The 27254-nt window shown below is 48.0% G+C and overlaps 1 protein-coding gene and 1 long non-coding RNA gene across 3 annotated transcripts in view; one reads left to right on the top strand and one right to left on the bottom strand.

The window, feature by feature from the left end:
- GATA6 (GATA binding protein 6) overlaps positions 1-22624 on the bottom strand; it is a 33436-nt gene extending 10812 nt beyond the window's left edge. Inside the window, exons 1-9 of one of the 2 annotated variants that reach the window (XM_025273667.3) lie at positions 22483-22624; positions 22235-22378; positions 22052-22128; positions 21287-21398; positions 18701-19866; positions 14305-14471; positions 10448-10573; positions 9289-9376; positions 9093-9196 (exon numbers count right to left, since the gene is read on the bottom strand). In XM_025273667.3, coding sequence (XP_025129452.1) covers positions 9093-9196; positions 9289-9376; positions 10448-10573; positions 14305-14471; positions 18701-19829 — 1614 coding nt within the window. In that variant the 5' untranslated portion in view covers positions 19830-19866; positions 21287-21398; positions 22052-22128; positions 22235-22378; positions 22483-22624. Of the gene's footprint in view, positions 1-9092; positions 9197-9288; positions 9377-10447; positions 10574-14304; positions 14472-18700; positions 19867-20592; positions 20751-21286; positions 21399-22051; positions 22129-22234; positions 22379-22482 lie in introns of those variants that run through there. The other variant, XM_025273668.3, reaches the window with a different exon arrangement.
- A 50-nt stretch (positions 22625-22674) lies between these two features.
- Positions 22675-27248, top strand: LOC112581450. The gene is made up of 3 exons (XR_003106020.3): positions 22675-22820; positions 23799-25494; positions 25622-27248. It is a non-coding gene; the product is annotated as an uncharacterized LOC112581450 (long non-coding RNA).
- Positions 27249-27254: the final 6 nt, after the last annotated feature.

Here is a 27254-nt window from a genome sequence, read left to right as displayed (position 1 = left end):
GCTACCAAAAGGGGCCGTACACCAAGTAAATTATCATTTAAACATCGTCAAGTAATGACTTGGAATTGTTTACTCAAAAGACTCCAAATATCTGTTATTTGTTCAAATCTTTCTTAAAATCTAGGGTGAATAAAATCATCTCTTTTCGCTTCAGCTCACAAACGCTTGAGTACTTGCCCTGATGTGGTAGGTAGCCGAATCATGAATGATCGCCTGTGTCAAGACCTGTCTTCGGAGATGCTTTTTAAAATTATTCAAATTTCAGAGAAAATTAACAAATTGGTCTAAACACAGAGCTAACAGATTGTATTTAATTCATATCCATTAGATCTTCATATTGCTAGTAACTCTTTTGGCAGACACCCATGAAATGCATAATAAATTACTTTTTGTTCCAGTAAAGGAATTCATTTTCTTCGAAGATTCATTTAGCAATAACATTTCAGGGCACCCTAAGCCAGATTTCTTAAATTTGGCTGTGTTTTCCCGTAACATTATTTCATGTTTTGTGACAATTTTGTATATTCTTATAGAGGCAGAAGAAAAAAAATCGCAGAGTATCTGTAATCTGCAAAGAAAAGTTGTGTTCTGAGATGAATCCGTCTAACTTGAGGCCATAACAAAAAGGCGACACCCAACCCACACTATTCTTTACCTAGCATTCTAGCTTTCATATTGTGACAATGAGTCACTTATTAAACAAACCACAGTCCTGTGATAAATTGGGTGGACACATAGGTTACAAACTATTTAAAGAAGGAAACAGCTTTACTGTTTCCTAACAGACATACAGACTCATTGGATATCAGTGTAGTAAGTGTATTTCTAACCACCATCCTCCTCAGGACACAAGCACACAAGAAAAAAAAAGAAAAAGAAAAAGAAAAAACGGGAAGTCTAGAAAAGGCCCTCAAATCAAAATGAAACTATGCAAACTCCACATGCTTCCACGTTCCTTGCCAGGGTGACGTGTGACTTTCTCAGTGAAGGCCAATGTGGTCAGACAGGAACGTGAGTGAGTTATTAGAAGGGGCTGTGAAAGAAGAAAAGAAAGGGAGCCTGGCACGTAAGGAGCGTGAAGATAAAATGCCAACAAAATATTTATGTTCATGGCTTGCAGCAAGTGGCGAGTGGTATATTAATAACTGCGATGATGGGCCAACTCCCTGGGAGCGGTGGGAGACGTCGGCTCCAGCCCCGGCTGCAAGGCGGGCTTGTCTTGTGACCTTATGGAGTCACTCCGGATCCTGGTTTACAAATGAGCCGCTCATAACACCTAAGTGCAACTCTCTCCCAGACCCTTGTGCGAGATTAATGCCTTTTTAACTCTTTTTATTCATTTAGAGAAAAAAAAATATCTTGGACTATAAACTTTTGGGTGGGGGAAATGGACGCTTGCCTCTTTAAGAAAAGCTTTTTAATGATTTTATAAAAATTAAATTGAAGGCAATTTGCATATTCTGCAAGTTCCAACTCACTTGGCACTCGTTAAGCACAGGTTTAAATCCCCCTTCAAAAGGATTTTGGTACCTCAATCTTGTATTTCATATTTTAAGGGAGACTTTTTACCATCATATTAAGCATGTCAACAACAGTAAACATGCTTACCTATTGTTTCTTTCCTATTACCCAGCTAACAAAGCCCTAGAAATGCAATGGGCTTTATTGATAAGTATATTTACAAGAAAATGTATACAATATAGCGTATATATTTGGTCATGAGCAAATCACTTCTATGGTGCTATTCTCCTAGCTGTACCATCAGCCAAAACTAACCAAAATTAATCAGATTTCTTTAAGAAAATGCCATTTCTTCCCTCTAAAGACTTCAACAGCGCGTATACTATCACATATGAACTCAGTGTGCTGTAGTGGCAAAAACACTGACTCTGGAGCTGCCAGGCCTGGATCCAATTCCAAGCCTGTCTCTTGATCTGATACATAACCTTGGGCCTATTACTGAGTGTCACTCCCCAAAATAGAAAATAGAAAAAGATACCTCATTTGTACAGTGATAATTGGGAATAAAAAAAGATACATAAACAACTGGAAGATAAAAGGTACTTGGCAGAAGATAGTCTCCTGCCTTCCTACATCCCACAATCTTACAAACAATAAAGTACAAGAAACAGAGAAAACTCAAAGCAACCAGCATGATGATTAATCCACTAACACCCGATTCCTGAGTGCCCTAAAGGTGTGTGTGGAACATTCAATGTAAGAGTTAAGCAGGAACTTTGGCCCCCACTTCAGCAGCCTCTTACATCTTCTCTTTCTGACACGTGAAGTCCTCTGAGTGAAAGCAACTCCGACTGTATGTAGGTCCTTCGTGAATGTTCCTTTCAGCTATCTAACCACTATAAGGATAATTAATAATAATAGAAGCTATAATTGTGTGACCAATCATTATGTCGGGTAAATCCAAAGTGATTCAACTACTCAGGGGAAAAGACAGTGGAATATAAAACTTACTAATAAAGAAAGAAGCTACGTGACTCAAGGGATGTTTTCCTGTTTTCATCATAGGATGCAAATATTAACATATAAAATAAAATCCATGAAAAGAATATAAAATATTAACTTGCCAAGTACCTAACCTTTCTTCAGAGGCCTTATAAAGACATCCAGACAGCCCAAGAAATGTCAGTCCCTAAATCACTACCCCTCATCTACGAGCACTTAAGCACTTAACTCTTTCAAATCACTTCTAGCATGAGATTTAGCACCATGCAGCCCAGAGGTATTGCTTCTGACAAGGTCATTGCATAAAGCTGTTACCAAGGAGAGGCTGCAGGGAAGAGTCTCCCCAGGCAGACCGCCTCCCTGAGGTTACACGAGGCAGAAACTGAGATACCTATTCAGCACAGAGAAACTGACCAATGAGCAAGGCCCACCCAAAGGCAGAGAACCAGCCAGAGAGGAATTTGAGGTGCAATCCCCGTGTCTCAGTCTAAGGACGCCTGCCTCTCTCCCAGGAAGCCGTCTATCACCAACCACCAACCACAAAGTGAGGAAATGAATCCCTATCACTAACACGCCCTCCCTAATAGTCTCCATTCTGAAGGGTCACCTGGCAGCCACCCTGGAACCATCTTGCCCCCAAGGAGCCCCTAGGGACCAAGAAACTAAACATTCTAAGTTCTAAGGTCAGGACATATCACAAGTTTCGAGGAGGGAGTTTTCCTTTGTAACTGTGAGAGGAAAACCCTGCTTGTAAAATGTACCAAAAAGGATCATGCAAGCATTTGTTTACATCAATTATCAAAACATGCCCAGTTCAGGATGGTTTAATTGTCAGACTGTAACTACATGGTTGATGAGAAACCACAGTAAGTATTAGAGAAAGTCCACCATTTAGAAATGAACTTAGTGTGGACCCTACCTAAGGCTTAATATGGACTTGAAAGCAGTTTGAAATATCTGCCTTCCACCTAATTGATCCATCTCCTGCTGTTGGCTTTTTACACCCTAAGCTCAGCCATACTGAATTCCTAAAACAGTGCCTTTGAAGAATCATAGCTACCCATGCTCTTCTTCTTCGTGGAGGCCTCGATCCCAATTTTTCCCCTACAAAAATCCTCCACAACTAATTCAGATTTCCTCTCCTCTGTGAAGCTGTTTCCAACCCTGTAGTCGGAATTCACGGCTCCCTACTTTTGACTTCTACTTCGTTGTTCATTTACAGCTTTTTCAAATCTCATCTGTCTGTACATACGTGCTCCCACCACTACCACCGCATTATGAACAATTCAATGTCTGGAACCTTGTTTCACTACATGAAAAAACAGTGTCACCCCAGCACAATGTTCCTTCAATAGAACAATGACTGCAAGGCAAGGGCTACTCAGAGTTTGTGTTTATTTCAACATTATGTGTTCAATGATGACTTCAACATTATATTTGCACTATTAATACAAATTTAAGTAGGTTTTAACTTTTTAATCATCAACAGAACTACTTTCAGGCGGGCAAAATATGTTCAGTGATTTCTTATTCTCAGACATTGTCTTATTGTTCATTTTCGCACCAAATTAATCCTCCCTGTCCCAAAGAAAATTGAGAAATACCCTTTATCTAGAAATTGGGGGATGAGTTATAAACATATGGCACAAGCATATGTATAATACACACACACACACACACACTTTATGTATGTGAGTACATATCCAAAGTATCTTCCAGTTTTATAAATTTTTAGTTACAAGTCCTAAGAGGGATAGGAATCTACAGAGGCTACTTGTTAAATCTTATTTGGGAATTGCTGAAACAAAATGTTATCATATTTGTCTAATAACAATAACAACAAATACCATAAAAATACAACTCAAGAAATTGAATTCAATGAAAGATTTAAATATTCCTATAATCCACAGAGAACACAAATGGCAAAGAAAATCTGATGTCTATTCAGGTCCACTAAAGACTCATTTTTCAGTAAATTTACAGATATAAGATTTTACACTGAATAAAAAAACTACTCTGGGGAAATTTAAGTTCCAAAGTCACAAAATTAATCAATGTATCAAAAATTAAGTTCAACACATTTCTCAACCCAAAGAATTCCATATAAGAAATTGATTCTAAAATTATGATCAACACAGAAAAAAATAAGGAAAAGAAAAATGAAAAATAATACAGTCTAGTGAATAATAAGTGTTATATAAATGAAAGCAAATAAATCATTTATTGCAATCATTTTTTAAAAATTCTAAAAGGAACAAGACGGGTTATTTTACTACCAGGCTGTGAGGCGGCAGCAACAGGTTTTCCTGTTTGCATAAAGGAGACAAACTGCCCTCCCTCCACTTCCCAAACCACACCACACGGGCACAGCCTGCAACAGAGAAACTGAGTTCTAAGGGAGCCAGGTCAGCGAGCTGATGACCATGAGAAGGAATGAGACAGAAGTCCAGTTAAAACACAAAGGAGCATGGCTTCTCAGCCTTTTGGCTAAGATCAAGTGTAAAACACAAAGGAGCAACAGAAAGCTAAGACATGCCAAAAAGTCAACAGCATGAAGCTTCAGAGCAGTGCAAAAATGATTCTCCTGTCTCTCCCCCCAGAATACTCCGGTCCAGCCAGATCTGCTCAGGTACCAGGTCCGGAGAGGCCCGCCGCTGAATGTGCCCACAGGCGGGGACCTCGGAACGTAAAGAAAGAAGTCGTCTAGGACTGCCTGCTGCTGATCTCCAGCAGCTGATTCCTCAGACGGGAATTAACACAACCAGTCTGATAGGTCTCTTCTCAAAGACTCGACTTCTCTGCTTTAACTCACGATCCTTAAGGAAGGCAGGAGAAGTGGTTATGCAGCCACTGACATCTCTAAGTAGAGCACGTGGCCCGTTTCCTTGTTCCATTAGGAACGTGCCTGTGATCACCCTTCGTTCTGGAGTTTGGTTGTCTCTATTAAACTAGGACTTCCCTGCAGGACTAATTTCCACCCCGCCAGTCACAGGGGCCGCTGGAGATCCACGGTGCGGACTCATCACCACAGGAGGTTTAAGGGTCAAGCCAAAGAAGGAACCCTGTGCTACAGACCAGATACACCTTTGCTACGGGGATATAGCAACATTCCCTTTACCTACAGCACTCACAAAATCCTATAAGCAGTCGGTCACAACAACAGCTGTCCTCCAACATCATAAACTGAGACCTAAGTGGGAACATGTCACATCTTTGTCAACACAGCCGCCTTTCACAAATGCTTCTGCCAGCTGCTCACAGATAACACCTCCAGCAGACTCTTCATGGCACCTCCGCTGCCACAGTGGCCATGCGCACGCAGAACCGGTCAGCCCAGGAGGGTCAAGGGACCAAAAAGACACGCCCTGGTGCTCATGGGGACACCACTGAGTCGGCTTCAATTATCCTTGGAGGGGACAGTTTCCATAAGGCGGCCAGCAGGTTGGCTTCTGCCAAGTAAGCCTGCTTCCCCCTACGGCCCCGTCAGGAGGGCACCGAGGACTCAGCCCAGTGATGGGCTGGCCGTCGGGGAACACCCAGGAGCCCAGGCGCCAGCCCTGGCTGGGGAGGGACGGGTCCTTGGAGGGAGGAGGGGATGATGGGCCATCCTCTCTACACCCCCACCCACCCCCGGCCCCCCGCCCCCGGCTCTGGGAAGAGCTGTCGGGATGCATTTCTGAGGCCACCTGGGCTCGGAGAACTGCTCTGTCTGGGGCTCGCACGGTTGTCTCCCATGGAAGCTGCCCGGGCTCCAGGAGCGATGGGGACCTTGTAGGGAAATGCTCTCCAACTCCCTCAATCTCTAAAGTACTTTTTTTTTTTAATACTAAAATCCCTTTGCATCCTGACTGCTAGTGGGAAACTGAGCCTTCCTCTGACGGCACTGGCCAGCCAGCCACCCCCAGGAAGCAGGCTCCCAAGTGAGACAGATGCCGAGATACCAAGGCTGCCTTGGGACCAGCCTCCAGATTCCCAAGGTCCCACTTCCAGGCTAAATCCTGTCACCACCTTTGCACTGTTCCTCCCCTGGAGGGCAAAATTGATTGGACATGCAAAGAGTCAATTTTGAATTTTTACATCACAGAACCAGCACGTGAGCAAAACAGATTCCACTCACCACATTTCTAAAGCCTATTGTAGGGCAAATATCTCTATTTCTGTGCCATTTATCATTCAAATTTAGCTTTTGCCTCACTAAGCTTGGACTGAAGCACTGACAAAAGTGAGCTGGAGCAGGCAGCAACCCATTTTTCAGCCAGTAGAGATAGACCACTGAGGCTGAAATCGTAGCTGGTCCCTCAATGATTTGGAAAATCAGAACACTGTTTTGCCTCACATAAGCCCCATAATTGTGGAGAAGGCAATGGCACCCCACTCCAATACTCTTGCCTGGAAAATCCCATGGATGGAGGAGCCTGGTGGGCTGCAGTCCATGGGGTCGCTAAGAGTAGGACATGACTGAGCGACTTCACTTTCACTTTCCACTTTCATGCATTGGAGAAGGAAATGGCAACCCACTCCAGTGTTCTTGCCTGGAGAATCCCAGGGACGGGGGAGCCTGGTGGGCTGCCGTCTCTGGGGACGCACAGAGTCGGCAGCAGCAGCAAGCCCCATAATTGGCTTCCGTGGCAGTTCAGATGGTAAAGAATCTGCCTGCAATGCAGGAGACCTGGGTTTGATCCCTGGGTCAGGAAGATCCCCTGGAGAAGGGAATAGATACCCACTCCAGTATTCTTGCCTGGGAAGTATGGGCAGAGGAGCCTGGCGGACTACAGTCTATGGGATCACAGAGTAGGACACGACTGAGTGACTAACACACTTTCAAGCTACATAATTGCTTCTGAGGACTTAGGGCTTAATAAAGGAAATTTTAAAATAGTATTGATCTTTTCATTTCCTTACAAGTAACTTCTATTCACCACTTTAGCCCCTTTAAGTTACATGTTAGCCTCTTGTAAAAAAAAAAAAAAAAAAAAAAAAGTCCTTCACCAGCATTCACCTTTATGAAGGTTATAAAGGCAAGAATGTTCTTTAAGAACATGTGTCTGCAACAAATAACAACAGCAAAAAGTTTTTTCCATTTTGAAACTCTGAACATGTTTCTTGTTCATTAAAGAACCCCCCCCAAAAAAGAGCTTGAATTGGAGGATAAAGAAAATATCAAATATAGTTTAAAGCAGTTTAAAAACAGATTACTTTAATGTTTAATTTTTGTTAGTTTAAGGCAGCAAAAATACCAGCTCCAAGGTTCCCAGTTCAAAGACACCTCGAGGGCAGTAGTTTCAATTTCACCTGCGGTGATTGTTCAAAAACACAAATTTCCAAGCCCCACCCCTAGAGACGCTGACTCAGAAAATCCAGGGTGGAGCCCAGGAATCTGTAGTATTTCAAAGTACCCCAAATAAAGCAAAAATCAACGGAAAAAAGAATTACTAAGTAGGGATTTTAATGCTAATGTTTCATCCTAAACTAGTCTCAGTGTAATCCTTACCCAGGGCACTCTGGGAAAACCTACCGCCCCCGGGCCAGCCTGCATCTCTGAGGGCCAGGGTTCGGCCAGGTCATTTTTAAAGGGCATTCCAGGTAAATCTGGGAAACCCTAGGGTGGGAAAGTGCTCTTCACTTGAGAAAAACTGAGTTTCAATCATGGCTTTACTGAAACTAAGTCTGAGATCTGCACCAAAACTCAGGCATCCTCGTAGGGGTGTGAATCTCTCACAAACCCAATTGCTCACAGGCTGATCACAAGGCTGAAATAAGCCTGGGTACAATCAAGGAACATTATAAGAAGGCAAGGCTGCCCAGCCCAGCAGAGGACCAGCAGTTAGGTGAAGATCACTGAATACAGCAGCATGTGGCTCATGGTGATGACGTTTTGCTTTGGGTAGATGATTTCCAAAAAAAAAAAGAGAAAAAGGAAAAGAAGGAAGAAAAGAGGAGAACAGAAAAGGCTGGAGTCAATAAGATTTGTTGTTGTTTAGTTGCTCAGTTGACTCTTTTGCAATCCCATGGATTATAGCCCACCAGATTTCTCCGTCCCTGGGATTTTCCAGTCAGGAATATTGGAGTTGGTTGCCATTTCCTTCTCCAGGGGAATCTTCCCAACCCAGGGATCAAACCTGCAGCTCCTGCGTCTATTGGCAGGCAGATTCTTTACCACTGAGCCACCAGGGAAGACGTTGATAAGATAAGCAAAAGCAATTTAAATGTCATGGGCATTGGGATATATAAAACCATTGAGCTGTGCCTGATCTACACTAGAAATATATAGATACATAGATATACATACATATGTATGTATACACACACACACATATATAAACTCAGATAAAAACCTGGAAATAAAACAATTTAAAGCACTTCAAACCCAAACTTCTTGCTTTTACTTAGGTTAATTCAACCATAAAAAAATGATATAGATCTTAATTAAGAGGTTTGTAAAGTACTTAAGTTTGTCATTTTGTTGACATTTAAATGTAATTTCCTCTAAAAACTATTCTTAGGTATCAGCTAACTAAACTGAACTGTTGGTTTAGATTATTGTACTACCAGATAAGATAAAATTGGAGATAATATACAGGAGAGCAACTCACTAGCTCAGAAAGAGTCTATGCTGTTTTAACACTTACCCCTGAGGCTGCCGGTTGTGTGGTGGGGGAAGTATTTTTGCTGCAGTCATCTGCGTTAGAAGAGGTGGAAGTTGGAGTCATGGGAACAGAATTATTGCTATTACCTGCAACGGTCAAAATTAACCTCATAAATATACATATACTCTACTAAGGTTGGCAAGTATTTTACAGTCAAACAGCATTTTCTTATATTTACCAGAGCAAGCTTTTGACTTATTTATGTTCTTAGGTTTTCGTTTCCTGGTTTGAATTCCCTCTTTTTTCATAGCAAGCGGTCGAGGCACCTAAAAAATTTTTCACGTAGGACATAAGTTTAATAAATATTATACTGCAGAAAAACCAAACTAACTAAAGACTGAACGTCAGTACTGAAAGCCCTCATTTAAAAGAACTTGGCATAAATTTCAATCCAATTTTTATACACACTTCATAGATTCCAACTACACAAAGACTACACTTTCCCCATCAAATGCAAAGATTCCTGGGTGGAGGGGGGGGGAAATGGGGTGATTTGCCAGGTAGAATCTCTTCCCTCAACTTAATGTTTATTGTTTTAAACAACTTTTAATTACAGAGTGAAACCACTGAATTAGATATTTTTATTTCAAAGAGATCGTGAATTCTTCTTTCTAGATATATCAAGGTTATTTTTCTTTTTAAAATTGGCATAGTTTATAATAATATCTTGTGCTATGCTTAAAATGCAGCATCTTTTTAACTAGAGCTATCCAATGTTATGACTTTTGTATAGACGTATTTGATTGCATTCACATTTTTAAGCTATAAACTAGTTAGTGTCCATTCCTAGTAGGTTCTGTGCTTTTTTCTTTTTAACTGTACAGCTTTTTAAAATACACACACTACTATATAAAAATAGATAACCAACAAAGAGACCTGCTGTATAGCACAGGGAACTATACTCAACATTCTTTAATAACTTAACAGGGAAAAGAATCTGAAAAAGAATATACACACACATATGGATCACCGAATCACTGTGCTGTACATCTGAAACACAACATTATAAATCAACTAGACTTCAATTTTACAGTTTTTTTTAAAAAAGATTACTACCATCTTATCAGTTCTAAAATGCACATTTCCCACGTTTTTGTATTTCTACAATCTGGATGTCTGGCTATGGATGTGATTAAGTTTAACTGGCATCATTTTTTGTTTCTTACCAGTATGATAATAGTTTCTAGAATAATTAACAGACCCCTAGATTCACAAACGTGCGTATAAAAAACTCAGATCCTTCACCTCCATGCCCTCTCCCTTGCTGATTTTAAGCTGAAACTAAGTACAAACGAGACACTGAAGGTGTATACACAGAAGCAGAGTAGGTGGCGCACCCCATGGAGCTTCATGTAGAGTCCACAAGCATTGCACACAGGCTCGCCCTCCGCGTTTCTGCGCCACAAAGTGGTGGTCGTGGTGTGACAGTTGGCACAGGACAATCCAAGCCGCCGGGAGGAAGGCTAGAAAGCAGCACAAGAAGAGAGTGGACAGACGTAAGTGCTTTTCACATATATGCTACACACGTCAATGTGTCGTGTCCCTGCCAGCAACAAGCATATACCTGGTTATTATAAATAAGCAGTCCCCCTTGAGGGAAAAAAAAAAAAAACAAAAACCCTTGAAGTGTAATTAGGTTGACCTTCCTGGACCAAAGTGTGCCCATCTAATACAGATCAATTGATCTGCCCCAGCTCATTAGCATAGATTAGAGCAGTCATAATACTGGCCAACGCCTGCACTCACTGTTGTTGTTAGAGGTCTGAGTAAAGAAATGCAGTCACAAACTGCCTGCCAATGTGTTAAGTGGCTTTCGGGAGTCTCTGCCTCATCTGAAAACTCAGATAACCGGGTCTATTTCTCAGATATGTGCAGAGGAATAAACCAGAAACTGTAGAAAAGCCTATATATATTAACAGAAATGAATTTTGGAAGATGCACCAAAAAATTTTGTAAAGAAACATATTTTAATACATCTCATTAATTATCATCATGATCACCTATTGCCTGAATTTTCTGTATTATCCATTCTCCAAAGGACAAGCGAATTCTACAACACCGTGTTAGTGCTGGCCTTGTCTTGGTGGTGCTGCTATATTTGATTTACCCTGTCAGTATAGAACTTTTCCTCACGTGGTGGTGGTGCTTTAGTCGATAAAATCGTGTCAACCTCTTGCAACCCCATGGACGGTAGCCTGCCAGGCTCCTCTGTCCTTGGGATTCTCTAGGCAAGAATACTGGAGTGGATTGCCTTTTCTTTCTCAGTACAAAGGGTTAAATTTGTCAGAAAAGGTCAACTGTCTGTCACTCTGATTCCTATTTCCTTTATACCCATAACATCCTTATGTGGAGTTTATCTCCTCTAAACTATTATGTGTGAATTATAAAGAGGGGCTTTTTAAGCTAGTCTAAGTTCCTACCTAGAATGACAAAAATCTAAATTTGCTTTTCGATTACCTAGATAGGCAACTAAAAAAATGTGCTATGACTTCAGTTTAAAAAAAAAAAAAAAAAAAAAACCTATGGGGAAAATCCAGACACCAAAACAAGTTGAAAGATATAGAATCAGGGAAGTTGGCTGTGATGATTAATTTAATAAGTTATTAAGAATAGACGACAAAACCATAGATTGAGCATGCACTGACTATTCAGATTAAAAGACAGAGATTTTCAAAATCTTTGTTGGCAAAGTCAAAAGCTAAAAATTGAATTTTGTTTTTACAACTCATGTCCTGTTGTTATTGCTACAGCATACTCTTTACAGACAAGTTGTAAAACCAAAGAGACACTGGGAAGCCTCTTAGCACTGCCACATTTTTAAGACGTCAGTGCTAAGAAAGAATCACTTTGACTTTTGGTGGAAACGAGTATGTTTGGCTGACAGAACTATTTGGGAACTTGCTTTGTTAAAATGATGAAAACATGAACTCTTACACCTCAGGGCTTCTTTTTTTTTTTCCCCCTTTATCCTTAAAAGAGAATAATTTCCCAGAAGAGCAATCCTTTCTCTTCATAAATATGAAATAAGTAAATTAGGGACAGGAAAGTTCATTTTATAAACAGGTCATTTATGATAGTTTGCAGTGGAATTTGGAGCCAATGTGAGGCAAACTTGTTATCAGAATTTGCCATTATAACAAAGAACTTTATGACTGTCAACTGCAGATCATAAGTGAAGCCAGTCCCCATAAACGTGAAATGAAGGTGAGCGGGTTATAAAAGTTTCTTGTAACAAGCGATCTCAGTTATATTCATCACTAACAAGGAATTCAGGTTACACCATAAATCTCTTATTTTGCAATGTATTACAAGTTCAAATTCACTGTGATTGGTCCTGTACTGCTAGCTAAACAAACTTGGGTTCAACATTCTATGTCTGAGAACTAACTAGATCCAGCAAAACCATAAATAAGAAGCCCACAGGAGAACTAATTGATAGACACACCCTTCAATTGGTATCATTTATAACCCATTTACAAAGCACATTGTTGGACCTTGGTCACTGCCAAGACACCTGCCATACAGAAGGAAAACTAATAGATTCAGAGATGTTAAAACTGGGTTTTGTGTTTCCTGTTAAGAGTTATTTTTACTGGTAAGTGCACAAAACTAAGGCCACTCTCTAAATATGGATGTTAATAGATCAAATTTAAAATGCCACTAGAAACGAAATGGCTCCTATTCTGCCAGCGTTTTGCTAAATCTTGAGAAAATGTTGCCTTTCCAGGCTCAATCAGGACTCTGTTCAATGTGCCTTTCCAAAAAAATAATCATCTCTTTCATTGTTCATACATTGGCTAATGCATGAAGACAAGGAACTTCCTTGGAATATTTACCAGCAGTACTTTTAAAATACGATGCATGTAAGAAAAATGAAAAAACACAGGGAGTCAGGCACAGAAGTTAAGGATGCCCTTTGAAGCAAAGTCTAAGCTGAGGGTGACTAACAAGTTTAAGGCACATACACTCATTAAATTAACCTCGGCCACTTTATTTTAAATGCATTAAAAACAAAACAACCATAAAACTAATTGCTTCTCTTTAAGGTGGCAGACTCACATTGTGATGCAATTTCACTCTAATCTATTTAACACAAACAACATGTGTAGCATTTGTTCCTGCTAATTAGAGTTTAACAATTAAATAAATTACTTGGATACTTAAGATGTCTGGCATCTAACTGTAAAATATTTTACTTTAAAAGGTATTAGAGTATGAGTACTTGGCTAAACAAATGTTAGCCTTACAGTGGGGCGTGTGAAAGCTTTCATTTATTTTCTCTAATCAGGACAGCAGTAAATACCCTTCCCTTCTTAAAAACACAGGGGACAATAAGAGATTAATCCCTGAAGAAAATCAGAATTCCCACACTTTAAATCATAGTGAAATGTATTGGGATGGTGAAAATCTTCTACTTGAGAAAAATGTGCAGACTGCATTTTTCCCCTCAAGTTCTATGAACAGTAGTTCTCTGAACAGCCAGATTTCAAAATAACAAAAGTTAGAGTAAATAAATTTTTCACTAGACTCAAGGACAATCCAAAGGATGGATGGAATTTGGAGCTAAAACTAATCTGAAGAGGTGGACGGGGCCCGGAGGTGTAAAGGACAGAGTCAAAGGGATTCAAGTCGAACCTTGGGGACAAGAGGGCGGGTGGGTTCCATTTTAACATACATTTTACGGGATATTACAGAGGAGCTAGATCTCCTCAAGAATCGACTCCAAACCAGACCAAAGAGTCCACAGTGAAAAGAAACCTTCACTTGATCTGGGGCTGTAGTCTGTTTCTCTCCCTGGAGGTTACTAACATTACTCATTCCTTGGATCTCCTTCCAAAATTATTTCAGTGCATTTGCAAGTACATCTAGAGATGTGTAAAGATAGGGGGTTGGTACTTTAAAAAAAAAAAAAAAAAGACAGTAGCACACCACACCTTCCCTTTTTTTTTTTTTTTTTTTTTCTATTTAGGAATGTCACTCTGTGAATTTGAGCAGAGGGCTGCTTTCATTCCCGTGTGGCTAGTTTCGGGGACGATCTGCCCCAGTGGGCGCTGAAACTACCCGGGACCCCCAATTCGGGTCCGCACTAGGCCGCGGGCACAGGTGCGGGCCGGGTCGGGCGGGGAGACCCGGGCCCCGCGGACAGCGCGCGGCTCCGGGCCGGGCCGCGGGGGAAGGCGGCGCCCGCACTCACCACGCGCTTCTGCGGCTTGATGAGGGGCCGGCTGAGGCCGTTCATCTTGCTGTAGAGACCGCAGGCGTTGCACAGGTAGTGGCCGGTGCCGTCGCGCCGCCAGAGCGGCGTCTGGATGGAGCCGCAGTTCACGCACTCGCGGCTCTCGGGCAGGTCCTCCAGCAGGTCTGCGGGACGAGAGGCCGGTGAAGTCCCACCGCGCGCTCGCCCGCCTGCCCGACCCCGCGAACCCTACAAACCCGCACCCAGAGTCCCCCGAGTCCACTCCCGCGCCTTTCTGCTCGGCGGCCCGGCCGGGAGCCGGCTGTTGATGTCACCGCGACCGATCTGTTGACCCATTATTTGTCCAATACTTCTACACCCCTGGGCGCGCCCCGTGCAAAGCCCTGCCAAGTCCGGTGACAGAGCTAGAAACCCGGCCCGGATCATCCGCCTTCCGTCTCCCCAAGGACCTCGGAGTTGAGATGAGCCTTGGGGTGGTCGGTGTGGGCCCCCTGACCTCTCCTTGCCCGCTGTTCCCAAGCTTTTCAAAACTGAAATCCATCACAATTACAATATACCACTTGCCAAAACCCGAGTAAGCTTTGCAGTATTAATAGTGATGTTCACCCCAGCCCCCACCCGCAAATAACCCCGCAAATACCCCGGGACATAACGAGGCTGTCTTCTTTTATCTCAAGTAATTTTTTGAAAGTATTTGCTATCGCTACCACCACTCTTCCTTTTCCTCCATAAAGAATAGACAACTGAAATTAGAAATACTGTTCTTGAGCACTTTTGCCAATTAATAATGACTCCTGGGGGGGAAACGCAATAAGAAATTAGTATGAACAGAGATGAATGTTAGTTTAATTTTCATGTCAGAAAAACCAAACACTAAAATATTATGATTTTAAAATGGGTCTAATTGCTACAATCGACAAAATTTCTACAAATGGTCGATACTGAATGGATTCAGAAAATTACCAGCACTATTCCAGTGCTAAATCAAAGTTTTTCCTACTTTCCTACACTAAAATTTCGACTTATGTCATCTATTTAAATTAGTATTTGTCATTTTACTGTTTGGTTAGTTTTCCAAAGTTCATAATTAACCTAAACCTGCTAACTTAAAAAAAAGCCTTTAGAGTAAATGATTTTAACATTTATTACTTTCCCTTAAATCAGCTAAATATGAACAATTAACTAAAGTGAGATGGGTACTTATCAAGTACTTTTGAAAATATTTCCTTTAAAATAACTGTTTAGAGTTATTTATATTACACAAAATTTAAATGTTACAATTTGGCTTTCTTCAAGGGGCATTTTGAATCAAATTTTAAAGTAAATAAACATGACACTTTAGAATTTATTTGAAGACTGTGTTAGCAAAACTTTCTATTCTTTCTCTTTCTATTTGTCAGTGGTTGGTTTATAGCTTGTGTCTACCATCAGCTTTTGTAAAGATATTTCAGTCTGATTTGGATACACAAAAATCTTTAATTCAATTAATATTATTTTCCCTGCAAAACAAGTTTCCTTCCTCCTCAAGAAATAAATTTAAAAGAAACTAGCACCCCCCATAACCCCAGTTCAAAGTTGTCATGGGGATACTGCAACTTAGAACACATCACAGAGATTTATTCTTCTCCGCCCTAAAAGCCACTATTGACTACGGTAATCAGTAAAATGCTCAGGACTTCAAGGACACTGAAGTTAAACAAGGTATTTGTCTTTGTTGTTGACTTTAAAATGTTACCTATCAGAGCCCCTCTCCATGGAGAAGTGGGGCATTCCCTGGAGAACCCAGCCCCATGCCTGGCCTCCTTCTCGCAGGCTGGGAACAATAAAGAAACTCCCAATAGAAGACTGTGAGCGCCCCAGGTAAATCTCTTTGGTCGGCTGAAAACCTAGAGACAAAATGTAAAGCCCTGCTTGGATAAATAAAATTTAAGAAGTTTACCTATTTTTAAGTAAGTAAAATCTACAGCTCCCATTCCCTCCATACTTTTCCCGCTCCTTGTTGGGTAGCTTCGATTTGATAAGCAAAATGCGACTTTTTATAAAGCACAAAATCTAACTGTGCTGGAAGCTCTCTCACCAACAGGCCCCCAATAGGCCCCCTATTCATCCTAACTTGTCTGCTTTGGGTGCCCCGGGGAGTGACAGACTCTGGGGAGAAGGGTGAAGTCATCCCCAGACTGAGAATGGAACCCAATTCAGCAGCAGCTTGGAAGAGCACTGGCCTCTGGGGACAGAGCTCACCCCCAGCCTCCCCACCACAAACCCACCAGCACCAGGGAGAGGTGGACACACCAGGTTCCCAGAGCACCCAACCACACCCCTGCCTTCGCACTGAGCCCTGCCATCCACTCAAATCAGTTAAAAGAATGCCTCCTTTTTTTTTTTTTTTTGAAAATCAGAGTGGAGAAGCAGAGAATAAGGAACCTGGGAGGAGAGGGGCTGGGAGTCAAGGTCTCTCTAGCAGGGGAATACCTGTGGAGACAAGCAAAATTAGGGTCATTCGTCTCCCCAGCTCCCAGACTGGCTTATTCTCAGCAGCTTCCTGCCTTCTTAAAAGACTCTTTACACAAAAGTTGGGTGTTCCCAAGCCCCTCTCCTTTAAAAAACACACACACACACACACTCACATTCTGAATCTATACAAGACTTTTCTAATTTTGCAGCATCTACCCAGAAAGCAAAAAAACAGTTAAAGGATAACTACGTTTAAAATGAAATAACTTATAACTTGTCTGTAACTGCACCCAACCCCTCTAAAAGGGTTTTCTTCACAGAACCAATCAGTTTAAACATCCCAAGACTCCCATTCTGCCTTCTGGACTGCTGCTCTTCCTCTGTCCCGTGAAATGCTGAAATGGGGCAAAGGGAAATGGAGGTCAGGTAAGGTGTGTCCCATCAGGGTGTGTCCCGTCAGGCCGGCAGAACTGCCCCCAACCCAATTCACACAACCTTTCAGATTCCCTGCTGGATTTCTGACTTGACAAGCGCCTCACACCCCAACCACCACCTCCTCCCCATCCTTTGAAGATCCGTCTCCCAGTCTCTCTGCTCCCAGGAGCCAGACATGGGTCCCCATGCAGCAGCAAGGGTGACCTGGCTCTGTTCTCTGCCGTCTCCAAACCTCAACGGGGCCGCTCCCCATCCCCACTCTACACCCAGACCCACAGACTGTAAAGATTCTCGGCCCAAGGTTACTGAGAGAGGGAGATTCAAGTCAGATCCTTCACCTTCAGGCCACTGGCATTACCAGATTGTCCCTGAGCGCAAGACTGGCTGTGCCTCACTTGACCCTCACTAACTAGGACCCCTAAAAGTCCTAAATGAGGAGCCCAGCCCTGGGGAGTTCGAATCCCAGGTGGGATAACTTAGGCTGAAAGGCCTCCTTGTCTTTGCCACCTTCTGACACCCACAACACCCCTTTAAAGAACCAATGGGCCAAAAGTTTTTTTTTTGTTTGTTTGTTTGTTTTGGTCTTAGGAAACTGTCAAGTTATATCAAACGCGTGAAATACAAAGACAGACCCCTGAAAGCACGAAGAAGGATCCAGAACCCTGCGGCTGAGGAGAGAAGCCAAAACCCCTCCGTCAGGCCAGACAACAGTTCACACCCTCCCAGCTTGAGCAGGACAAACGCTCTTCAAGAGCGCGCATTTGCAAGAATTTTGACAACTCTTCCCAGCTCACTCCAAACTGCCCCCAGACACTGGAATGGAAAGCATGAGTGGGATTGGAAACTGAAAAATTACTGGCGTGCACTCTGGTGGAGGAATAGGTGTGGGTGCTGGGGTACCCCTGGTCCCAGCCTGGGGGTGGGGCGCAGACGGGAGCAGCAGCCGCAGACACCCCGCCTGCTGATGCCAAGCGAAAGGGCCCTTCCACCAGCTTTCCCTCGGGACAGTCACGAGGCTGACCTCTCTGCCTTCCCTCCCAACGAGTCGCAGAGAGATGCCAACGAGGTCCTTTTCCACCGTGGGGCTCTTTTAATAAAAACACTCTCCTTGAGAAAAACACACTCAACTCCCGATCTTTAGAGAGCTGAATTGCGTACGACTGTATGAGGAAAGGGTGATTGCCACGCTCAGCACTCGCCTAAAATCACCCTCCCAAATGGGAGTCCCACGCCTCCACCGGGAAAACTGAGGTCTGCGACCAGGCTCAGGCCCTGCCGGGTCCCTCCTGGGCTCACTTTTCCCAACGGCCCACTGCAGTCCCTGGACTGAGGCGTACCGGCGCATCTAGTCTCTCTCTTGCAAAGCAGAAGCACCATCGCAACGCGGCCAGACTCCGGGTACCCACACCGGGAGAGCCCCGGAAAAGGGCCCAGTTCAAAACTCTGCTCCACACCCGCCTCGCGCCCTTCAACCCGCACGCCACGGCGCGACCCTGCCCCTTACCTGTGCCGGGGCCGCGCGGCACCGGGAGCGGAGCTCCGGCGCGGCTCTGCAGGCTGTGCAGCACCGGGGTCTCGAAGGGTCCGGTGGGCCAGGCGGGCGTCAGCGGGGCCCCCATGTAGGGCGAGTAGGCGCTCGGGTGGTGGTGGTGATGGTGGTGGTACGTCCCGTTCAGCGGCCGCGCGGCCGACAGCGAGCCATACTGGTGCTCGCGGCCGCCCATGGCCGCTAGGCCGCTGCCGCCCCCGCTCACGCTGCCCGCGGCCCCACCTCCGGCCGCCGCGTAGCCCCCGGGGTCCCGGGCCGCGCCGTTGGCCATGGGCGGACTGGGCGAGTAGGGGAAGCGCGCCGAGACGTGCGCCGCGGCCGAGCCGGCGCTGCCGGGCCCCGCCGCCCCGCCGGCCGCCGCGCCGCCTCCGCTGCCATACGGGGGACTATCGGCCGAGGCCTGGGGCCAGCCGGGGTGCGCGCCCGCGCCCCCCGCGTGATTGGCGGGCCCGCCGCCCGCCCCTTGTAGGTACGGCAGGCCGGGCAGCATGGAGCTCACGCGCGTGGTGGGGACGTAGACCGGGGAGCTCGCGGCGGCCGCGGCTGCAGCGGCGGCAGCCGCCGAGTGCACGAAGCCGCCGGGCGAGCCGTCGTAAGCTGCAGGCCCCTGGCTGGAGAGGGCGGCGAGGGTCTGGTACATCTCCTCCGGCTGCTCGGGCGCGAAAGGGCTCAGCTTGGCGCCGCGGCTGGACCACAGCAGCTTGCTGGCGGTCGCCGCTTGGTCGAGGTCAGCGAAGAGCAGTAGGTCCTCCCAGCTCGACAGGGCGCCCGCGGGGCCCGAGATCCCCGGCGCCGAAGGTCCGTGGGGAGCCCCGAAGGGATGCGAGGCGTAGGGACTGAGCAGCAGCGAGCGGGCCGTGGGTCCCGCCGCCGCCTCCGTGTCGAGCTGCGGCGTCCTGCAGTTGCTGGCGCCGCCGGGGCCGCGCTCCCCACCCCGAGAGCAGCAGGAGGAAGAAGAGGAGGAGATGGGGGAAGGCGGAGTGGAAGGCTCCCGCGCTGCAAAGGCTCCGGAGTCGCTGGCGTCCGCAGGGGGCGCGGCCCCAAGGCGCTTCGGCAGGCACCAGCCGCCGTCAGTCAAGGCCATCCACGGTCCGGCGCCGCTGCAAGCTGACTTTTAGCTCCTGAGACAAGATGGGGAGGGAGACAGGGTCGAGAAGAGAAAATTTTAAAAGGACTTATCAAAGCGCGGGCTGCACCGCGTCTCACCTCCACTCTTCTCTCCAGCTAATGGAATTCCTCAAAAATCCCGTTTTCTGCCCCGGGTTCCAGGGGTGGGGAAGGAGCATGGAGCCTGCGCAGCCGCCGCAGGGTCCTCCCAGGGCCAGGATACCCGCTCCTCCTCACCCGCAAGGCTTGGATCCCCTCTAGCTCCCTTCCCACCCCCGACGCAGCATCCTTCATCCTCGCGCGCCAGATCCCAGGGGTGACTGGGAGACTGGCCGAGGTTTTCCTTCCGCCCCAAAGTGGCTCCCTCCCGGCCAATGGCACACAAAGAACTTTTTAAAGAACCATGCGTGTCTGCGCTGCCTTATCCTGCCTCCGTACCGCGGTCGCTCGCCCGAAATGCCTCGGGGTGAGGTCTGCCCGCGTGAAAATCATTAGCGTAGGGAAGGCAACCTGTCCCCTGAAAACGAAACCGCCGCGTTCTCCCACTCGGGCTTTCCCAGAGCTTCCTGGACTGCGCTGACGAGACAGAACGCGAGCCCCGGAGTGAAATACAACCCAGACTTGGGAAGGTGGGGCGCCAGGGCGGACCGGAGTCTCAGACCTTCGGGACACGCAGGCTGTGCGGGATGTCCGCAGGGCCGGAATCTCCTGCCCACCCCCACGTCCCCGGCGCCACGCACCTTAGGTACCGCTCGCCTATGCAGCCGCCAGCGCGTGCGCTCACGCCGGCTGGCCCACGCCGGCCAGGCCACCCCGGCCCACCCCGCGATCATCCCCAGCCACGGAAAGGCCAGACCGTTCCACAATCGGACGTCGCGGGGTGGAGCGGAGTGCAGAGAAAAGGAGGGGGAAATGCAAGGGGGTGGGGTGGGGTGGGATGGGGGGACGTGAGACCGCCCCGGAGCCGAGGCCACCCCAAACGGGAGAGCAGGAAGAATGACAGGGAGACTGGGAGGGGGTGGAGGAGGGAGGTGAACGCAGCCGGACTGGCCTTCTCGGGGCCGCTTCCTCAAATCGCTTCGGCTCATCGGAGATAACCATACTAAAATTAATACCCACACACAGACCCGGGGTAGATAGCAAGAAAGAATTCTCTGCCTGCCTGACTGCGGGCTCCCGCCCCTTTGCGCCAAGATAACTCTGAGATAAGGCTGAGCGCAGATAAGCGCTTCGGAGAGAGGAAAAGACACCAGAAGTTGGTCCGCGGTGTCCCGGGAACCTGGGAGCCTGGCGGGAATGGAGAAGGTAGACACCCCCGGAGCCGATCGCGGCCCGCAGAGGGCCGGAGAGCCGAGGCCGAGGGGCCTGCGACTAGGGAGGGGAGGTGCAGAGGAGGAAAGAGGGGAGTTGGGGCAAGAGAAGAAGCAGCCGAACCTCGGGTGGGCGCTGCGCATGGAGAACAGCCGTGGCGGAGGGTGCTCCCGAGCGCGGAGAGAGGCCGAGGGCGCCGGCAGGAGAGCGCGAGTCCGGGGTCTGCGCGGTGCCGCTGGTGAATAAAAAGGAGAGAGGAGGCGCCTCTTACTGCTCTGCCGGAAAACTGCAGCCTGCGCTCCTGATTGGACTCACCGAGCCCTAAACAAACAGCGCTCGCCGAAGGGTGCCAGGCTGTGGGTCGGAACTGCGTTCTGCGAGCAGCTGGGCGCTGGAGGTGAAGAGGAGGAGGAGGGAGCGAGGGGAGGAGAGAAAAGAGGGTGGGGAGGGGACGCCGAGCGGCGGGGGGAGGGGAGCGCGCCGCCCCGGCAGACAATGAGCCCCGCGCAGCCTGCGGGTGTGGGCTGAGCCGAGAGCGCCGTCCTGGGAGCAGGAGGCCAGTCCATCCAGGGGGCGCCGATCCCCGGGACGCCGGGGGAGGGGCGGAGGTGGCAGAACGCCTGATCTGGCTGGCGACCCACACCCATTCCTCCGCCCTCCGTTACACGCGCTCTCAAGGGGGCGGGTTGGGGGGAGGGGAGGGCGATGGCGCGGGAGGAGTTGACCACGCACAACCCCACGCAGCCACCGCAGCCGGAGCGACGCGCCAGCTCCGGGGTCAGCGCTCCCCCCGAATAAGGGGGGGACCGTGCTTTCCTCCGCCGGCCTTTCCCTCTCCTCTCGACCCAGTAAATGAGCTTTTTTGCTCCAAAGTTGTGTGTGACCGACCTTAAACTCTCCCGATCTCTTCTCGAGACACTGGGGCTCAGGTCGTGGTGGCCGTCGGGGGTCTCGTCTCCTGGGATCTAGGAAAGAAAGAACTCGAATGTCCAGCTCCCTATCTCTGTCCTACTAAATGTGCTAAATTCCTGGGAAGTTTCGGGAGGTTCCCATCTGCACTCCCTAGCTAACCTGAAACTTTTAATTCGGGGTCACGGTGCACGGAAAGGTTAGTCCATGAAGTGCGCAGAGTAGAAAGGGGTTTCCACGCCAGTCGCGCCCGGAGGTGCTCTCCGAGTTTGGGTGTCCCATTTGCTCTGAACTTTCCCTGGAGAACTTCAGGTAAGTCTCAGATAAGTCGTTGGCAAGAGGAGGGGGTCACCTTCCCCAGTCCCAGCGAGAAATACCTCTTCCCCACGCCCCCGCCTTCATATACACACCCCTTCTTCGCTCCCTCCAAATGGTTATCACAACTGTGTACAAACTGATACGGTCCTTGGCCGGCAGAGGGGCTGGAAATGAACGTCGCGGGGTTATCAGCGCCGATCTGTCAGCAGGGCGTCGCGGGGCCGCAGGTTCCTCTTCGGCAGGAGCCGTGATGTATGTCTCGCTCCCTTTCACTCGCAAAAAGGATTTTTCCCAACAGATGTGACCTCGGGAGGCTGTCAAGAGAGAGAGAGAGAGAGTTTTAACTAGGGCAAGAGGAGTTGTTTTGTGGGAATGGATTTTTACAAATTTTTTTTTTTTTAGGTAAATCGAAGTAAATGATTTTCTAAAGGTCAGTCTCCCTGAAGTGTGTGTGTGTCTTTGTGTATGTGTGTGTGTGTGTTTCCAGCTGAAGAAGGGAGAGGCACCTTAGCAGAGTTGAACCAGGTTAGGTAGAGGCTTAGTAAAATAGGGTTTCTAGAGATCATGAGACCTCCTGGCTAAATATATGTTTCCTCTGGATGTAACTGTGAACCTGTGAGTCCTAGGGGACAAGGGGACAGGGCCTGGCAGCCCGAGGGAGGAGGGAACCGAATGGAGAAAGTCGGCGATTCTTTACCCACCCCCTTTCTTCGTTATAAATTGCTGCTAAACACTTCTGAATTTCAAATTGCTACCGAGAAGGTCCATAAACCGTTCTCGTCCAATTTAGTCACTTTTATTACATTCCTCTTTACCTCCCCCCGATCACTGCGGCGGCTCCCAGTTTCAGCGCGGCCGCAATTCCGAAAAACTGAAGGCAGAAAACTCTGGAAAGGAGACTAGCGACTGGAGCAGAATCCAGGGGCTTTAAAATTTAACCTGGGTTCGATCGAATGCATCTACCCGAACAGATAACCCGGCGTCCGCCGTCCACTTAGCTCCGACCAGGGCTTCCAATGCCTTTTTTTTTTTTCAACCTGAGTTCCGACCTAATTTTTACGCAGACTGAGTTTTGCAAAAGCTCATTTGTAAGCCGTTACAGAACTGTTGTGGGCATTTGATTTTCTTTGAGTCCAAGGGTTCTTAAATGTTTCTGAGGTCTGTTCTCAAAAGCAGAGTTTTCTTTTTTAAAATACATACTCAGTGAAGTGATTTCTAATGAAACCAAGTTAACAAATAAATCCTCTGGCTAAGTTGAGAATACAGGCTGTGAGTCATGACCTCCAAGTTTGAACCCAAAAAAAGACCGAGCCCCCTCCCCCCACTCGCAAGAAACTGATTCCTGCTGTTTGTATTTCTTTATATTTGCAATTACGGGGGTGACCGTGTAAATTTCTTTGGACAACAGATGATCCCCAGAGACCTGCTTTTCCGGCCACTCCGCAGCAGCCGGGAGAGGGTGCCCTGGCCCCCGCACGGCCGGGACAGAGGTGAGAGGCGGGACGCACACCAACTTCACTACGTGCGATTTCTAAGGCTCGAGAAAGGACCTGACATTTTACTCCCCCCGCCCCCCGCCCCAGAACTCCGATTGCTTTTGAGTATTACTCAGAATAAAGGTGGGGGCAGGGAGGTAATTGTTTGCTCTCTTGCAAGGTCACAAAAATTTTTTTAAAGACTAGTTTTATTTTTCTTGCCAATTAACTAAGAAATAAAACTGTCTGACCCGTGGAATTGATTCAGACAGAAAGCCAGATTGCCTGACCCTTCCAGTTTGCAGTTTTCCCAACGCATCGACTTTGGCCCTGGGGACAACACCCCTGGGGAGCGGCACATTTTCAAAGCCACCCTCCCAGGGGCCCCAGGCCTGGCGCTCTGAGCTTCCTCTGAGAGCCCCAGCTGGTCTGGGAAAGTGGGGGATATTAGGGGACGCAGAGGAAGAAGGGCACCGCAAGAGCTGGCGAAGGCCTCCACAATGCTCCAGGTAGGCGGTCGTGTCCTTAGAAGTTGTTTCCTTTCCTTTCTTTTTTTTCTTTTCTTTTTCTTTTCCTAACACCTCTCTCTTCCTTGGGGATTGGCTAATCTGGAACGAAATCGTTCCTCTCGGGATCATTTAGACCCGGGGAGTGGCCCCTCCGGAGCGAGCCTGCCTCCCCGAGCGGCCCTCATCCCTGGAGGGGGGCTGGCTCCCGGGCGCGGCCTGTCCCCAGGGCTGATTTATTTGGGCCGCGCGCGCCACACCGCTCTTCGCCACTCGAAACCAGCCGAACTCAGCCGCCAATCGGGCGGGGGGCGGGGGCCTGGCGTCCAAACGGGGAAGGGTGACCGGGGCGGGGGGGGGGGGGTGCCGTCGTGCGCCGCTTCCGGAGGAGCCGCGAGACCCGGAGAGGACGCGCGATCACCCCCGCAAACGGCAGCGCATCCTCTGTCATTTCACCGATCTCGGGTGCTCCAGCGACGTTTCAGGAAGAAAATGAATACATGCGATTTCTAACTTAACAGCATGGTTTTAATTCGAGAGTTTTTTTTTCTTTTTCTTTTTTGGTTTTGGTTTTTATTTTTCAAACCAGATTTATGGGACCTTCTCGCTTGTACCATATTTCTTCCCGCCCCGGGGACGCTCTGGGCGAAGGACACGGGGTCACCTAGGCACCCCCCTCCACCCCCGCCAGCGCCTGGGCCCACTCGCCGGGTCGAGATGGCGCGTCCCCCCGATTTGACTCCACCGCCGTCACTCCGACGCAGGTCATCGCCCAGAGAGTCCTGACAGTGATGGTGATGGGGTTTGTTGTTTTGTTTTAATTCTCTAAAAGCCCGAAATACTGCTTAGAAACGTCAGGTGGCGGCGGCTGCGGAAGCGTGGGCCGCGCGCAGCCTGGAGGTGGCCCCACCAAGTGCCCTGGGCCCCCCAGCCCCCTGCCCGCCGCCGCGTCCCGGGCTCCGGGCCCCAGGCGCTGGCGATCGCGGCCCCGCAGCCCCGGGCCGACCCCGCGCGCCGCCGGCGGCCGCCAGCGCGGCGCGGAGGTGGGCGCGCGAAAGGTCACCGCGGTGGCATTCCTCTCCGCGCGCTGTTTACGTGACTTAATGTACTTCGTCCGCCGCGGGTAAGTTAGGGCCGCGATAAGGGGGCGGCCGGGGGAGGGTCGTTGTAAAAGCCCCACGCTGGGCGCCTTCCAGCCCTCCCCTCATCCATTAACCTTTTTACTTTCTTCTTCCCTCTCTCTTTTAAAGCTTGTTATCTAGGCCACCCAATGACCGACGAAAGATTTTCTCCCTCGCTGCTTCTCCCCAGGCCGCTTTAAACCAAATAAATTTAGCTATTAAGGGCCAAGATGTCTGACAAAAGATCGAAAGGTGTCTCTCCGTGATCGCTTAAAGAAGCGAAGGAGAAGCTTGCGGCTCCATCTCGATAAAGACATTCCACACCGGCGCCGGCCTCCCTCCCCGCGGCCTGCTTGCGTCCCGACACCCTGACAGTCCCCACTTGGCGGCCCAGACCTCGGATGGGCCGGGAGGGACCTGCGGCCGCTGCCCGGCCGAAGAGTGCTAGGCCCTGGGGACCCGGGAGAGCCGGGGACTCCGGGCCTGAGCTGGACTCCCCAAACGTGCCCTCCCCCGCCCCCCGCACTAGACTGAAGACCTAAACCGAGCTCATGCATGCTAAGTCGCTTCAATCGTGTCCAACTCTTTTGTGACCCTTTGGACTGTGGCCCGCCAGGCTCCTCTGTCCATGGGATTCTCCAGGCAAGAATACTGGAGTGGGTTGTCAATTCCTCCTTCAGGGGATCTCCGGACCCAGGGATCGAACACGGAGCTCCCGCATTGCAGGCAGATTCTTCACCGTCTGTGCCCCCAGGGAAGCCCCAAATTAGCTCCCATTGGAATTATTTGCTGATGCTGAATTTATACTACAAAGCCAAACCACTCCTAACCTCTTGCCCACTTCTGCGGTTTTGCTGAGGGGCAGTGTTACACCGCATCAATGATCCTCCGAAGCAGACCTGTTGAACCCCAGTCAAAATGTAGTGTGTGGAAGGGACCCGGCGTCTGGATCACACGGAGGCTAATGGGGAGGGTGTGGACAGCAGAACGACAGTGTGCACGTGGGAGGCAACAATTCGAATATTCAGGCATCCCCAAGTTGAGTTGGGTTATGAAGTGTGGTATATATTATTATTAATTACTGCTGTAATCACTGCATAAAGCCTTGGACTGCCAGCCATGCTGAGGCCCGCCCCTGAGTGATGCCTTCCCCTTCACCAAAGGTGAAGCAAAGAATATCCAATTTCCTGATCAAGGGCTGAAAACTGGGCTGTGCGAGTCAGATGCTGTGTTTTCGGTTTCCTCCACTGAGTCGCTGCTTCATCCCCTAAGTGAATGACAACTCCACCCTTCAGGTCCACCTGAGCCTTTTTTAACCTCTTTGAAATGGGCTTCCCAGCTGTCTCAGCTGTAAAGAACCTATCTGCCAATGCAGGAGGTTTAATCCCTGGGTGAGGGAGATTCCCTAGAGGATAAAATGGCAATCCACTCCAGTATTCTTGCCTGGGAAATCCCGTGGAGAAAGAACCCTGGTGGGCTACAGTCCATCGGTTCGCAAAAGAGTCGGACCTGACTGAGCCACCGAACAAACATGCACCACTTTGAAATATGGCAAGGCAAGAAACTGGGGGTAGAAGCTGAGAACCCTCTTGGAATCCCTGCTATGGGGCCTCTTCCCACATCTTCTGCCCTTTCAATCATCTCTTCTCTGGCAGCGTTAGAGACAAGACTCAATTTTGAAAGGCCATTGAGCATCTTCAGCTTCTGTTTGTCATCTCATGCTGGGCTCCAGGAATTAAAGATGCTTTTTTTCTCATCTCTT

Source organism: Bubalus bubalis, chromosome 22 (assembly GCF_019923935.1).
Source record: "Bubalus bubalis isolate 160015118507 breed Murrah chromosome 22, NDDB_SH_1, whole genome shotgun sequence".
In the NCBI taxonomy this organism is placed as follows: Eukaryota; Metazoa; Chordata; class Mammalia; order Artiodactyla; family Bovidae; genus Bubalus; species Bubalus bubalis.
This window is presented reverse-complemented; position numbering and strand designations above follow the sequence as displayed.